Consider the following 15703-nt stretch of genomic DNA (forward strand, 5'->3'; position numbering starts at 1 on the left):
CAAAAGCCACTCCTGTATCTTGCACTAATATTATGCTAAGAAACGCAACCTTTTACGTCTGGATATTATTGCCTAAAGCCATCGAGCGAATAATTTTTTAGCTACGGTCATTGATGAAACAAGAGGACTTGGCCTTGCGCTGAACACCCGAGCGTCTATTATTTCTCGCCAGTGCGTAAGCACTGCAGCAGACGGCCGAGGAACTGCAAGCTGAGAGGCATCAAACCATTGGCTATCGCCGCATACTCTCCATGCTTGGCCCTTGCTCGCCCCGCCACGCTGGTCTGGTGAATAAGGTACTTGGCTGCAAACCCGCAGGTCGCGGGATCGAATCCCGGCTGCGGCGGCTGCGTTTTACATAGAGGCGAAAATATTGTAGGCGTGTGTGCTCACATTTGGGTTCAAGTTAAATAACCCCAGGTGGTTGAAATTTCGGAGTCCTCCCCTACAGTGTCTCTCATAACCATATGGTGGTTTTGGACGTTAAACCCCACATATCAATCAATCATCGCTTTGCGTGCTACGTTCCCTTCATGCGCACATTTAAAATCTTTTCTTGTCGTTTCATCGGCTTTCGTGCGTACTACTTGCCCTCAAATCTGCCAAGTAAGCTAAAATTGTGCCATTGCCATTGTACTTCCTCGAGATAACAGAATTCTTTTGCTAAAAATGCGCAGCCAAGAGAAAGGTGTGTGAATACGGTCCATGCTGTCTTGGATATTTTCTTGCAGACGCCCAAACCTCATGCTTTCAACCAACCTTGCGCACGCCTGCAGGAATTGTAAGTGCTGTTACTTCTCTCTACACTGCAAACAGTAATAAATTGTACCAAAATTAGCAAATTGTGTGCTTCTGCTCACTTAGAATATGGCGAGTTTTTTTCTTCATTAGAGGAGCAAAAAGGAGGCTGAAACATATTAGTATAAACCTAAAGTATTCGTGTAATCTTCCACATAGCACTCGTTATTCTATGTTATTTTATGGTGGGTAACTTTTACGTGAAATACAGCTTTTGAATTTCTCGTATAAAAGTCATACACAACTCTCAGAAACTTAATTCACTTAATTCAAAGTGATGTACGGTATTGTGATAGTACGCCCTAAGAGAAACGTATACGTGACTTTTGTCAAGTAGGCCTGATCCACCATGAGTACGACCTCTTTAACGAAATATGGTGACGCCTTTGGTGGAACATAACCCTCAGCTCTAGGACAATAGCCTCTCTCTCTGCAGAAGAATGAAAATATTCTAATGAGAAGGTGCTCGTGAAGAGTTTTGCGAAATAAGAAAATTCTAACCGGTACAACTTCTAAGTGGGTCACATGATACACAACGAAGTTTCATGTGACTGTGCCGCTATTTAGGTTACTCGGGTGACTCATGCTCTTGCTTCGGGTGATATCAGCTGAACATCATTGTAAGAAAGCGCGATAATACCTGCCGTTCACCCCACCAACAGCAAAACTATTTCAGGATTATGCTAAAACTGAATAAAACTACACACATTTTCGAGCACTGTGATGCAAAAAGCTTCAAAACGTGATTTTTCTAACCATGAAGCATTTGGAGTACAGCTCGCTTTGGATGCTTTTAAAGTGAAGTCAATCAAAGTGTGTGAGATCGATTTACATGATGTTATAAGGTGCGAAATAAAAAGCAGCAAATGACATCAAATAGTAATGTTACTGTGTTCCTTCAAATGCAACACAGTTTAAAGTGTGGACGTACTAAATATTCAGAATAATCTAATCATATGCTAATGCTCCCGACGAAAGCAAATATTCAGGAGTGCTATTTCAAATTTGTTACAAATAATTTTTGGTCGGAAGCGGAGTGAATGTTGTGAAAGAAATAGAGCCCGCCAGGAAGATGAGTTTCGTTTTTCTTTGGTCGAGAAAACAGATAAGCAAAAAGCCCTTGCAGAAACTATTTCTTTATTTGCTCTTAAAATAATTTTAATAACTGAGCTGAAATTGAAAAGGTAGGTTGGCCAAATAATTTGACATTTTCACCGCTCCACACACACAGAATGAGGGATAATGTAGATGTGACAGCTAAGGGAGGGCTGTTGTCTGGTTGTAAGTGGCGTGCCGTCTGATGGTAAGTGGTCTGATACCAGCATGCCGTATCACTGTGTTCATAACCAATTGATTTCAATCACTGAATCCCCTTTGTACATCAGCTAGAACACTGTTAGCGATTCTTGTAGCACACTGTGTATATAGACCCACGTAGAACACATAAGGCTCTTTTACTTTGCATAATGTTATCCGCTGTTGTTAAACGTTTGCATATATATACTGTATAACTAGCGACAACTATTTTTTATCAAGATAACATGTGCACCCCAGGAACATCCCAGAGCTCTAGTATAGTCACTTTTACTGGTGACTGGATAAAGCGGGTGGGAGTGGCTTCAGTAGAGATGAAACTCATTAATGGGCTAACATGTGCCCTGAAAGCTGTGTCACTCAAAGTAGAGACAAAGCGCGTTGTACTCTTATTGTGGCATCGGCCTTCAATTATGTCATCATTCTCAGAACACGTCTTGTGTTCTTACCTAGCACCGTAAACGCTGGTGATTGGGTAAGCTCGACCATCAACGAGAGTACTTACGTACTGTGCGTCATCTGACAAATGAATATTGAGTTTTTACGTCTTCCAACCATGATGCGATCATGATGATGATATATGGGGTTTAACATTTCGAAACTACTATATGATTGTGAGAGATGCCGCAGTGCAGGATTCAGGAAATTTCAACCACTTGGGGTTCTTAACCTGCAACCAAATCTGACCACAAGGACCTATCACTCGCGCCAATCTCTATAGTAACGTTCGGCAGTTCTTTTTTTCCACGAAATACGTCTCTCGATGCGTAGAAGGTTCTTTACTTAGTGCAGCTAGATGGATTGCTAGTTATTACTATAGGTGGTTCATTTGATGTCAGTGGTATCATCTTGAAAATTTCCTACTGTGGCACTTGACTTATTGTAGATTCACCTTAACTTCTTGGTAATTAGGGCAATGCTGTTGATAATATTGTCATCTTAAATGTTGTCATACATTGGACTTTCACTCATACGTGAATTGTTGTTTGGCTTTAGTTTTCCTTTAACGGGCATGCTGCCATTTTTTATTGTTCTACAATGGAAGGAGAAATCTCCCACTGGCACAACCTTAAAGTCCCAGCTCTGTTGCCTATAAATACGAGTTGGCCAATGAACAGCGTGAGTCAGCATTACCTCTACCCACTGCAATGGGTTATTCTCTGCACCGTGCAAGGCGGTCAGAAGGAGCATTCAAATTTTCTAACACACAATAGGCGGCTGGCCACTCACGAGTCACTACTTAAAAATGCCCATCCTACAGTTCGGAGCGAAATTATAAGGTGGCCTAAGAGGTGGCCATACACTGCTGTTTTTTCGTCAGATTATTAGTTTTTGCTTTTCAGAGTGCCCGGGAACGTAGCTTAAGGCCTCTTGAAGGCATTTCTTAACATGTGCTTGGTACTGAGAAGATACCACTTGAGCTATTAATTTCATTTTATTTAATTTCATTTCATTTATTTTACCCTCAATCGCACATAGCTTTACAGAGAGTAGTGGGATACAAAAATAAACTATAAATAAGAGCAAACATAGCAACCTCAAAATAATAAAGATTACAAGACATGCAAATTCAGTGTTAGGTAATTCACTGATTGTATGTGTGTCATCAGAAACATCGGAGAAACTGAGCACAATAATATATAAGTACAATATACACTTCACGCATGATCACGTAAGTACCTCTGTATTGTAGAAGGAAACAAGTCATGATTTGAAATAGAAACGATGTCCGAAGGAAGGTGCTTCCAGTCGCTGGATGTGCGTGGGATGAAGGAATGATGGAAAGTGTTAGTGCGGCAGCTAATGACGTGTACCTTATGTTGATGATCTGAACGGGCTTAGTGATAGGATGGGGTGATTATGAACTGAGCTTTCAAAAGTGGATGATTGATTATCTTGTGAAAAAGTATGAGATGAAATGCTTTGCGGCGTGATTCAAGTGACTGTAGCAAAAAGATGTGTTTCGTTCACCTAACACAGCTAGTGCGATGCTAGTTAGAATGAAGCATGCTGCGTTATTCTGTACCATTTTAAGCGAATTATTTAAGTTCAGTTTAAAAGGGTCCCCAATGGAGCATACATATTTGAGTTTTGCACGAACTAGTGTTTTATTCATTGCTAGTTTCACGGCTTGAGGGGCACGGCTAGAGTTGCGTCGTAGGTACCCTAGCATACGGTTGCTATTGTTATTAACATAGTCAATATGATGCTTCTAGTTGGAGTCAGATGTCATATGAATTCCCAGGTATTTATACGAAGTTACAGACTCCAGATCAGCGTCATTTAGGTAGTGGTTAGCACGGGGCCCGGTAGTTTGTGAGATACGTAAAACTTTACATTTGTTAGTGTTGAGATCCATGTGACAAGTTCTACACCAGCTGGCAATATTAATAATGTCACTTTGCAAAGAACTAGCGTCAGAGTAAGATGAAATTTCTAGATAAACAACGCAGTCGTCTGCGGAAAGGTGAATCGAAGAAGTTATAACATCGGGTAAATCAGTAATATAAGTAAGGAATAGTAAAGGCCCCAACACTAAACACTGGGGCACAACTGAAGTAACGGGAGAAGAGGGTGAGCTGTAGTTCTTAGCAACAACGAATTGTGAGCGATTAAAAAAACCCGATCCAAGCAAGAATGCCGCCATCAATATTAAGGGTCCTAAGCTTATATAGTAGTAGGTGATGAATAATCTTGTCAAAAGCCTTTGAAAATTCTGAAAAAACTGCATTTGACCAGTGAACTGCGATTTAGGATAATATGTAACGATTGAGTAAAACAAAGCAACTGTGTTTCACAAGAGAATGACTTCCTAAATCCATGCTGTGACGTGCTAAAGAACAAATTTGATATTAGAAAAGTGACCAAGTTAGAGAAGATTATGTGCTCCAAAACTTTGCATGACATAGAAGTAAGTGAAATAGGTCAGTAATTGTTGACAGAATGCTTGTTTCCTAACTTGTGTAGCAGAACCGCTTTTGCCTCTTTCCAAACGCGTGGCACCACACCTTCATTCAAAGACTGTTGGAATATTATACACAAGAACATAGACGAGGCATTCTTAGTTCCTTTAAGGATTCATGCGTTTATATTGTCAACACCACAAGCAGAGGACACTCTGAGTGATTCAATTACATTCACAATTCCATGGGCCTCAATCACTATAACAGATGTTGATGGATAGTTGCGTGCTGGTAAAGAGACGGTAGCAGAAAAGGACGATACTGAAAAGTTCCGGACAAAATTTTTGTTCAGACGTTCTGCACACATTTAGGAAGACATGGGAAGGCCGTCCGCGTCAACAAGTACAATTTCATTGTCGTTGGTATTTTTAATAGTTTTCCAAAGCATCCTAGGGTTGCTAACAAGCATTGATGGCAGAATGTTAGATAGAAATGTAGCCTTAGCATCCGAAACTTCTGACGAGTAAATTCGCCCAGCACACTCGTAGGTGCACCAGCATTCCTCCCGACTCTGGAGTTTCGCAGCACGAAACAAGCGTTTCTTTTTGTTAGAAAGTCGCTTTAAGTATGTATTGTACCAGGGTGAGCAAGAGCTCACAGGTATAGACTTCCGAAGGAAACAAAGGGAATAAAGGTGCGAGTTAGTTCTTAGATTTTGTTAACGAACAGATTCCAGTTTTCCTGCACGGTTCTATTATCAAAGTCATGTACATAAGCGTCGTAAAATAGAGAGAGTTTGCGGTTCATTGCCTTAAAGTTTGCAGCATAGTAGTTATAGATAACCTTGTGTTTCTAAGTAGTAGTTGGCATGCTGTTGCGTATGTTAAAATGCAGCAGACAGTGATCGCTGGGACGAGGAAGTGAGCTTAGTGCATGGTTGTTCCCGGGCATTGTTTTAAGAATGAAGTAAAAAATCTGCGAGGTAGAATTGGTGACGCGAGTAGGGTTATTCACCATCTGCGTAAAAGTAAACAGGTTGCAAGTATAGAGAAAGCATTGGCCATTTGAAGAAAAGGGTATGACTTCTGGTAACGATGACGCCCACCTTATGGTAGGATAGTTGAAGTCCCCGAGAATACGTTTCGAAGAAGATGAGTACTGCATTGTAATTTCAATAATGTTATTGTCAAATTTCTGAACAAAGCCGATGTCTGTTTCTGGAGGGCGGTAACAGACGCCAAGAACAAACGTCTTATTATTCACAACCACTTCGCACCATACCACTTCCAATGTAGACGTCACGGTCATAAGAAAAGACCTAAAACGCTTTGAAATGGCAAACTAAGTACGACCACCTTGTCTTCCATCTCTATCGCGGCGGAAATGTTCAACGATTTGGAAATAGTAAAATTTTTGTAATCGCAAATATGAACATTCAAACAAGTCTTGGTCACGGCAATCACGTCAGCTTCACAAGAATCGATAATAGTGTCAAAAGCGTCACGCTTTCCCTATATATACAGATGTTCGTGTAGAGCACTGAAATAGGACATGATAGGATACTAACACTTCCCCTTGCTGATTGTTATGAGGAGGCATTCGATGTCCGCGCACGTGATAAAAGTGCGGTATCAGGTAATGAACGTGCGTGAAGGTCATGGCTGTGATCGGAAATCGAGTGCGCTCCATTTTCGATGCGGAATCCGCTACCATTACTACGAGAATGTACAGTTGCCTTGCGAACAATGCCCGCGGAAGCATCATAAGAATAGTTTGTCTGGTTAACAATGAGCTTGTCGTAACGAAGCTGGAAAGCGGGTCGGCCAGGCAATGATTTTGAAAAATTGTGCAGCATCTTGCGCGCTCTTCTTGTAGCCTGACAGTAGTCCTCTGATATAGAGACGTTATGACTTCTTAACTTAGATCGACGTTCCAGCACAAGTTCTTTTGTTTTAGGGCTTGCAAATTTTACTATCACTTGTCGAGGTTTCTCGCGTATGTTTGAGCTACCTAAACGATGGGCCTTCTCTACTGCATTCGGGTCAAACTAGGCGCCTAGGCTCCTAGAGAGCAAGTTGGTAAGTGCCTCTTCAGTAGCTTGCCATGTCTCATTTTTATCAGGCCCACCAAAAAACACTAAGTTGCACCTTCGGGCTCTGTCCTCGAGGTCATTTAGACGGGACACCGACGCGTCATTTGTTTGAGTGATGCTGCCGATAGCTTCATTCGTCCCCTGCAATTCCTTCTCAATGTCAGCAACCGAGTTCGTCTGCCGTTCAACCGTCGAAAGTCGCCTTTCAATCTCGCTTAATTTGCTCGCCACAAACTGCTGGTTGGCTTTCACCTCGTCGATCGTCTTTGCCAAATTGGACTGCGTAACGACAGATGACTCACAGCGGGCACTTATCTCAGAAAGCATTGCCATGACTTCTTTATGACGCGCATTAGAAGAAGCTGTGTTGTTCTTGAAATCATCTAGTGGCCAAGGGGTCTTTTTTGGAGGCCCTTGGTTCGCTTCAACATCACCGCAACACAAGAGTAGCGAGCAAAGGGCGTCAGTACACTCTCGCGACAAAACGTACAACACCTTCAGGCGTGGAAGTAGCAGTAAACAACGGTTACGTGTCTTCTTACCATATAAAGAATAGGTTTCACCAACCTGTATAACGTGAAAGCGAAGTTCGTAAGCCATTGCCACAGTTGTTCTGCCCCCACGCCTACTAAACCACTGACGTCCGCTGTTGCCGCTTTTGTTGCTTGATAAGAACGATGTCTCTGACGATGACGATGTCCCGAATGACCTGGGATGCTCAGGTGTGTCGGCACAGGCACTCGAATCCGTAGAAAAGCCGCAGTCTTCTGGAAACTGCAGCTGTTTAGCAGGGGTGTCAGCCAGCCTTCCGGAGTGAACCATAAGCGGCAGCCAGACCAAGATGACCTGTATAACGTGAAAACGAAGCTCGTAAGCCATTGCCACAATTGTCCTACCTGCACGCCCACTAAACCACTGACGTTCGCTGTTGCCACTTTTGTTGCTTGATAAGAACAATGTTCCTGACGATGGTGATGTCGCGAATGGCCTGGGAGGCTCAGGTGTGTCGGCGCAGGCACTCGGATCCGTAGAAAAGCCGCAGTCTTCTGGAAACTGCAGCTGTTTGGCAGGGGACGTGTCAGCTGGCCTTCCAGAGTGAACCATAAGCGATAGCCAGACTAAGACCACCTGTATAACGTGAAAGCGAAGCTGTTAAGCCATTGCCACAGTTGCGCTGCTTCCACGCCAACAACAATTGTCTTTATCTCGCCAAACTCGCGCGCTGAAATAAAAACTCGACCAACAGGCAACGAACGCCGTTACTGATCACAGCAAGAACAGTCGACGAAAGCAGAGAAATAGGCAACGCGAAGGTGTTTCGCCTTTTGTTCCTGTAGCAATGAATGTACCAGGATTATGGCTGGTGGCTTAGTTACTTGAGGAATATTACTCCACTCGTCACAATGAGTGCTCAAGCTTAAAAAAATCACACAATCGGGAACGTTGAAGATGACGGCGTGACGTGCACTAGATATATACTAGGTATTGGCAAACCTTGCAACAGGTCTGTGAACATAAAAAAATGGGAGCAGATATGCGTGTGGCTGTATTACAGAGGATGACGGCGCCTGAATAAGGCTTTGGTTTTTCCATAGCGTTTGCTAAAATTGACTACAGGGGTTCGGGGGCTGAGATTGTTCAGCGACCATGGGAATGATGGGGAGTACATGGATTTGCCTAGTCTTCGTACTTGTGGGCGGCGAATCGCACTTTCAGCTTTGTTTGTTGCAGTGTTCTGGTTTTGTTCTAATGAAAACAACGAAGCTTTTTGAACGTCGTGCTCCATTTAAAATAGTAAGCCTAAAAGAATGAGATGGTGAAGTGCAACCGCTGAACATTTGGTGTTTTTTGTTTTGCGAAGAAGCAGTTGCAAGCCGCACGAACACACACAGAACCAGAGGTACGAATAATATATAGACAAATCAGTGTACTACCTATCATTTCCGTGCTCGCTGAAGCACCGTGCTTTGCAGCACCCGTAGACACTAGCGTCAAAGTTCCCTCTACTTTATATTTCGTAAAACGTAAGAGTTTTCCCACTTTGATTCCGACGCAGTTTCTCGCTTCCCTTAGGTGTTGGCGCACCACGCAGAGAATCTGTCATCTCACCACACGACACATATACAGTGCGATACAACAGGTGACTTTGCGGTCATATGGGGATAGCGGAAGAGGCTTGGCATAAGAGAACACTTTTAGTGGAATTCATAGAGATGCAAGAGTTCCTCCTACCAGACGATATCACTGCTATATGTGGTGTGTATCAATTTGACTTTGAGAATTTTAATATAAAGATTACCAATACTTCGGTGAGCCGGCGAGGGGAACGTCTTTCCCGTATTTTTTCTGGTTGGCTTCGGCTCTTCACAGCGCAAGAAACAGGTGTTTCAAGAAAGTGAAAAGCGCCGGTTCACTGAAGGCAACCTAGCTGTTGCACATTGTAATCCGGGAATTGCCAGAACTCACAGAGTTCGCAGAATTCACACCCTACCGCTTGAATTGCGTTCAAGCCACCCAAATTATTGTGTATGCCAAATAGAACGCATAATACATACGGATAAGTATCGTCGATAAAAAATCTGCAAATTTCACGTACTTTGAAAATATATGTTATGAAAAACATGCAGATGGTGCGTGACTGCGTTGTCAGGTTTTTTTTAACCGAAAGGTTTCAAAAAGCTCTAAATGTGTTTGGAAATTTAAGCATATATATAAGATAAGCTGCAGTAGCATAAGGTTTATATAATCAATCCTTGGCAGTTTAGTAACAATGCCAACAGAAACTTAGGTTTTGGCAACAGCAGAGGTAGTAGGCTGATATGAAGCGCTGGTGCTCACAAAAGACAGACCTTGACACTGCCACAAGAGTCTACTTCACCAAATCTCGCCTAGCTACCATTGATCTTAACCTGACGAGACGGCTGTATCATGAGTACATACGTAATGATTGTAAAATAAATAGCCAGTATTGCAAGTACAATTAACGTTTGTTAAACTATACGGCTTATTTGAGAAGTAGTGCGGAAGCCTGTGGTGGCTGTGTGGTAGAATACTTGATTTCCATACAAAATGTTTATGTTTCACTCCTGCTGGGACCCTCACTTATACTATTTGCATTCATTGGGTCAGCGCTGCTTATATCATTTTTTATTGCTCAGGTGTCAAAGTTACCCGCACCTGACATAAAAATTTAGTCACCTTTGGGATATATCAGCATATATGTGCCACATTACTAAGGTTCATTATGGAATAGATGTTTGTCAGAAACAATTGGATGACGAACTGCATTGAATTGTGTCGTTATTCAAGAAATTACCACGGAATCATACATATCAAACCCTGTTACCCTCCCAAACCAATTTTGGTTTACTCCAAGATAAAGGGCTGATAGATAGATAGAGAAATAGATAGATAGATAGATAGACAGATAGATAGATAGATAGATAGATAGATAGATAAACAGACAGAAAGACTGACTGACAGACAGACCGACCGACAGACAGACAGACGCATGAACTGTTTCGCATATATGTTGTGGTTTGACTGTGGGGCACGTTGTGAAACGTTGGATTTTTTAAAAGAGCTTTGATGTGTGTTTACTAATAATCTGGCAGCCGACTTAAAATTCAGGTGTTTGTGGTCTCTAATAAAGAGGAAATATATGGAGTTTGAGCGAGAAAAGCAGAAATACTAAACGTGAAAACACTGCGAGTGCGAGGTCTTTTTACGATGCCATGAAGAGTATCAAACTAAACTCCATCCTTATTGATAAGGGGCTGCATAACGTATAAACAGTATTTGCTATGAGTGTACGTTACATGTGTGAATACAGATGCAATCAAACGCTGGGAACAGTGTATAAAAGCCGTTATTCAGTGTAATTCTTATCTCTCTTTTTGCGCATTTTGAGTGCCACACGATCTGTGAAATCTTACATTTTTTATGCTTGATCTCCCTATATGGTTTGGCACATAATTACGTCTTGTTATTTTTACAGATACATGTAGGCTGCAGATCCATTTGCACAGGCCCGCCATCAGGAGTGAAAGTAGATTTTAATAAAAAAAAGTGTTGCGTAAGTACTTTATCTATTTACGAATGTAAAAGCATGGTAGGAGGGTGGTTTTGCTGTTTTCAAGAGTTGTTTGAATAAATGTTGTTTCAGAAGGACCAGAGAGATAGCAGAACCAATACGTCTTGGGTTTATTGTTGACAGACCGAGATTACAAAAATATACAGAGCGTGCCCCTGGCCACTTCTTCTTAACCTACGAGCTCCATCTTCAATCTGTTTTCTACATCTTCCGCCGACTAGATTCAATCAAAGCAACCTTCGAGCGAATACAACAGTTAAATCGCCCTCTTGACTAGTTTTCCTTCAGGTGTATGAAGCAAGCATGCTCTAACTAGTCCATCCTTGCTTGGGAAAATCTTTTCGACCTTGCAGAGTACCTATTGTGTTCTTTTTCGCGCTTCTCCAAGCAGAAGTACATCTCCTTCTTGTATACTTGTGTAATCCTCTATTTTATTGCTGGCACACTTAAGCTCCCTCAGGTACTCCTTTTTTCATCTCGTTCGCCATGTTATCATTGGCTATTTTGTTGCACTCTAGTAAATCAACAAACTTTATTCTCTGAGTCTGTTGTCTTCCTGCTTGTTCATTGCTTGCCTGCCCGTTATAACATCCACTGGTATGATGGGTTGTGTCTCGTTAGGATCGTCATACGTATAAGTAAGAAGCCGGTTGTTGATTGCTCCTCCTGCTTCAGTAACCACAGTCTGTAGTTCTTCTTCGTCCAAAAGTTGAGCACCTATACGTTTTGCCATTAACGTTCGAAAGCTACTGATCAGCCATTCATAAAATCCTCCCCACCATTAAGCTAACTCTAAAATAAACATCCATTTCATTTTCAGATTGCTGGTATACTGTTGCACCTTTTCATCTTTCATCTATGATGCCTTGGTCATCTCTTTCTCATATTTCTTGAACGCTCTTCCATTGTCACTGTACGTTGTTGTACACAGTCCTTTTCTAGCTACGAATCTTCATTATGCTTGTATAAACGCCTTCGATGAAATCCTCTTGACCAACTACAGTTGTACGGCTCTTGTTACTTCACACGTAAATATCACAATGGAGAACTTTGTGATTTCGTTGCCGTTTTCTTCTCGAGGATTTAGCGGTCCAGCAAAGTTTATTTTGTGCCGAATGGCCTCGTCTGTGTTATCCTGTCAGCCGGAAGTAGTGAAATTTCTTGTGTCATTGGTCTAGAATTGAACCTCCTACATGTGACGCGTTTTTATAATATATTCCACCGTCTGTCGGTCACGCACAATAAAAAACCTTGTTCTTAGGTGTGCCGATGTCGCTGCAATGGCACTGTGCAGTGTCACTTCCTGCGCGTTCAGAACTAGGAGATCTGAAAAGAGACTTTCTCTTAGTAAAACAATACGATGTTTGTCATCAAAGCTCTAATCACTCCACTGAAATCTCCCTTTTACCCTTAGGACACCTTGATCGTCTTCGAAGATGTTCGTGCCGTACAGATTCCTGTTGTCATATATTTGTGTCGCTACATTTTTCTGCTCCTGCTTCATCAGCACAAACACTGACTTGTCCAATTATTCTTTCATGAGCGAACCTGTTTTTCTTTCTTTTCGTTGGTTTCCTATATAATGCAACACCCACGCGGTAACTTGTAGCGCTTTCTTGTATGACCCAAACCTGTTCACATCAACTACCTTTATTGACTCGTGGTTGTAGTTGAGCTTGCCATGGTCTTTTCATCGTATTTTTTGACAAACTGGTAGAGAGAACTTAGGCGCTTCGAGTGCGTGTTGGTGGCGTCAGAGGTCACCAGCATGCACGCCTTTAACATGCTCTTGAAGCCCTCAAGTTCTCCCCACCAATTTGTCGCAAACTTTAAAGGGGGACAAGCTGGCAGCAGATTGCACCAAAAGGTGAAGTACAAAAACAGTGGTCACACTGTCCACTTGGGGGAAGGGTGAGTGCGTGGGAGGTATTGTTGACAATGATGGCATTGCTAATTTACATTCGCCTTACTCTGTTGAGATGCTGTCCCTTCCTGATTCCGCCGTGTCTCTCTTTCTTCTTCTCCTAGATTTTTTAATTATTTTTTAACGTTTATCCTCCGGATTTCTTCTATGATTTTTCGTTGTTGTTGTTCATACTTTTTTTCTGACCCCTTCCTTCCTGTCTTGACAAGCTTTCAGATGACACGGAAAGTGTGTAAATATTATGCTGTCTTGAAAACCACGGTGCTCCCGTGAAAACGTCGGCTGAAATACCAGTTATAGGAGAGCGCATCTACTTCATATATATATGACATCTAACAGACAATAATGGCATGGAAAAACACGAAAAATATGAGCTCTTAGGTGTACACTTTTTCCCACACTCACACACACACACACACACACACACACACACACGCACACATATATATACATACATGTATAAATATATATATATATATATATATATATATATATATATATATATATATATATATATATATATATATATATATATATATATATATATATATATATATATATATATATCTTTTTCGCTCTGATAAAACTCGAACTGCCCATCTGAACTTGAAATGCCAGATGTATGGTTAAACTACACTGTCTGTTTTCATGCCTTAGAGTCCAAACTGAACTTTATTGCTTCTACAATAGGCACCCGACCGTGGACCAGAGGGCGCGATGAGGCTTTTTGAGCCCCCTCAGCATTGTTGGTACCGACCACCAGGGATACCAAGAAAATGACACTCTCGCTGAACACGTTGACGCACCAAAGTGTCAGTGCCCTTGTTTGCACGTGTTTAAAGAACGCTTCCTGGGCGCTCACATAATCAGCCATGATCCCCTGCTCGCAAATGAAAAAAAAAAGAAAATAATATGCACGAACAAGTCTGGTTTTGCTGCGCCTACTCACTAGGCTACGCATTGGAAGATTCGGTATTGCTGCGCCTACTCGCTAGACAGTGTTTTCTTGCGTTACCATCAGATCTCGTAAACTGCTACGCCGGGTGCCTATTGCAACTAGCGTCAAAACCAGCGAGCGAGCCAGGCTAATGCAATCACCAGCAACGGCGTCTCTTATGCATGCGCGGCTTGCTCCCTCCACTCACGGGTCCGATTGCAGTCTGTAAGAGAGAAATAGCGAGGTAAATAAAAGAGGAATAGATGAAAAGGACGCTATTTTCGGCCTCCCAAAGTTGGGGTGTGGCTCAATGTGTTTAGAGATAGGGGGAGCGGGAAGTAAAAACGACAGGAACAAGACTCAGGAGAAAAAAAAGGTGGCCCCGTATCTGCATGTTACATTGCGAATGTCGTCGAAAGACGATACTATCGTCTGGCGTCTGGAGAGAGTAGGAAAAATTGACTTGATGTTTTCCACAATAAAATCGGTGAATGGGTTACTGGAGGTGCTGCGTTAGAGTGCCTCGAGCGAGCAGAGGAGCCGAACGAGCGCATTAAGTCACGTCACACGTAAGACGTGAGCGCTATATGGCAGTTATCTTGGAAAACGAAGCGCGCACGCCCTGCGCGCTCGTCTGAGAGGTAATAAGTTGTAAAACGCAAGGCGATGGGTAGGTTCCACCACCGTGTCGTCTTAGCAAAGCGTTGCCGGGTCAGGGCAACGTGGTAAACGCTACGGTCCTCATAATTACTTATGTATGCCTTTTCTAGTAAGAGACACATATAGAGAATATCGACGTGTTGTCATGGTGCCTCAGATATGCGCAATAATTGCTTTTTTCTTGACAATCGCACCAGTATGAATGCTGTATCTTGAGCAATATTGGTGGGTGCCACGGATGAGGTCGGCCGTTTCGAGTATCGTTTGACCACTTTGGTGCCGTTTAAGGTACCGTCAAGGGCGAAAAAACAAAAAAAAATTTAGAGACAGACAGACAGACAGACCGCGAGACAAACAGACAGACCCAACTTTTTGCGTCAAAGACTCCCAAGAAACTCTATCGTCTTTAAAAGTGAAAGAGACGACAAAAAAACGTCCTTAGTAGACTTTGTAGAACAAAGCAAAAGCGTTCGTCTATAAGGCGGAGAGGTTCACAGACGCACAGAACTCGAAGAAGGCTCGGAGGGCTTGCGTCTTCGAGCGTGTGAAAAAAAGTGCGTCTTCTATCTATATCGCAGGCAGACTGAGCAGACGCTAGTGGCTCACCAGTGCGCAACGCTTTGTTCCCACGTCAGGGCAGAAGCGAACATGCTAAAACGTCATGTCATCGCCGCACTTTCGGCAAGCAGGTGAAGAAGAGCGACCAGCAAACACGCGTGCTGCAGACCAGGTGGTGGTGGTACGCAGGCCAACCCAGAACCACCGCTCGCATCTTTTCAGACTGGTATCTGGAAGCGATGGTGGAGGTTTGTCGCTTGCCACCCGCAGTAGCTGCCGGAAGTTATTCGACTGTGCTACTCTCTTGGTGACTAGCGTGTCGCAGGGGTGTGCTGCTTTAGCGGTGGCGTCAGCCTGCTCGTTGCCAGTTATTTCAACGTGCAAGAGAAGCCAGTTAGGGACACGCGCACAGAGATATTTTTAA

The 15703-nt window shown here is 42.7% G+C and overlaps 1 protein-coding gene across 2 annotated transcripts in view; it reads left to right on the top strand.

The window, feature by feature from the left end:
- LOC119179921 (uncharacterized) overlaps nt 1-15703 on the top strand; it is a 77816-nt gene that overhangs the window by 40636 nt on the left and 21477 nt on the right. Inside the window, exons 5-6 of one of the 2 annotated variants that reach the window (XM_075869589.1) lie at nt 732-781; nt 11105-11182. In XM_075869589.1, the coding sequence (XP_075725704.1) occupies nt 732-781; nt 11105-11182 (128 nt within the window). The remainder of the gene's footprint in view (nt 1-731; nt 782-11104; nt 11183-15703) is intronic. The other variant, XM_075869588.1, reaches the window with a different exon arrangement.

Source organism: Rhipicephalus microplus, chromosome 7 (assembly GCF_043290135.1).
Source record: "Rhipicephalus microplus isolate Deutch F79 chromosome 7, USDA_Rmic, whole genome shotgun sequence".
In the NCBI taxonomy this organism is placed as follows: Eukaryota; Metazoa; Arthropoda; class Arachnida; order Ixodida; family Ixodidae; genus Rhipicephalus; species Rhipicephalus microplus.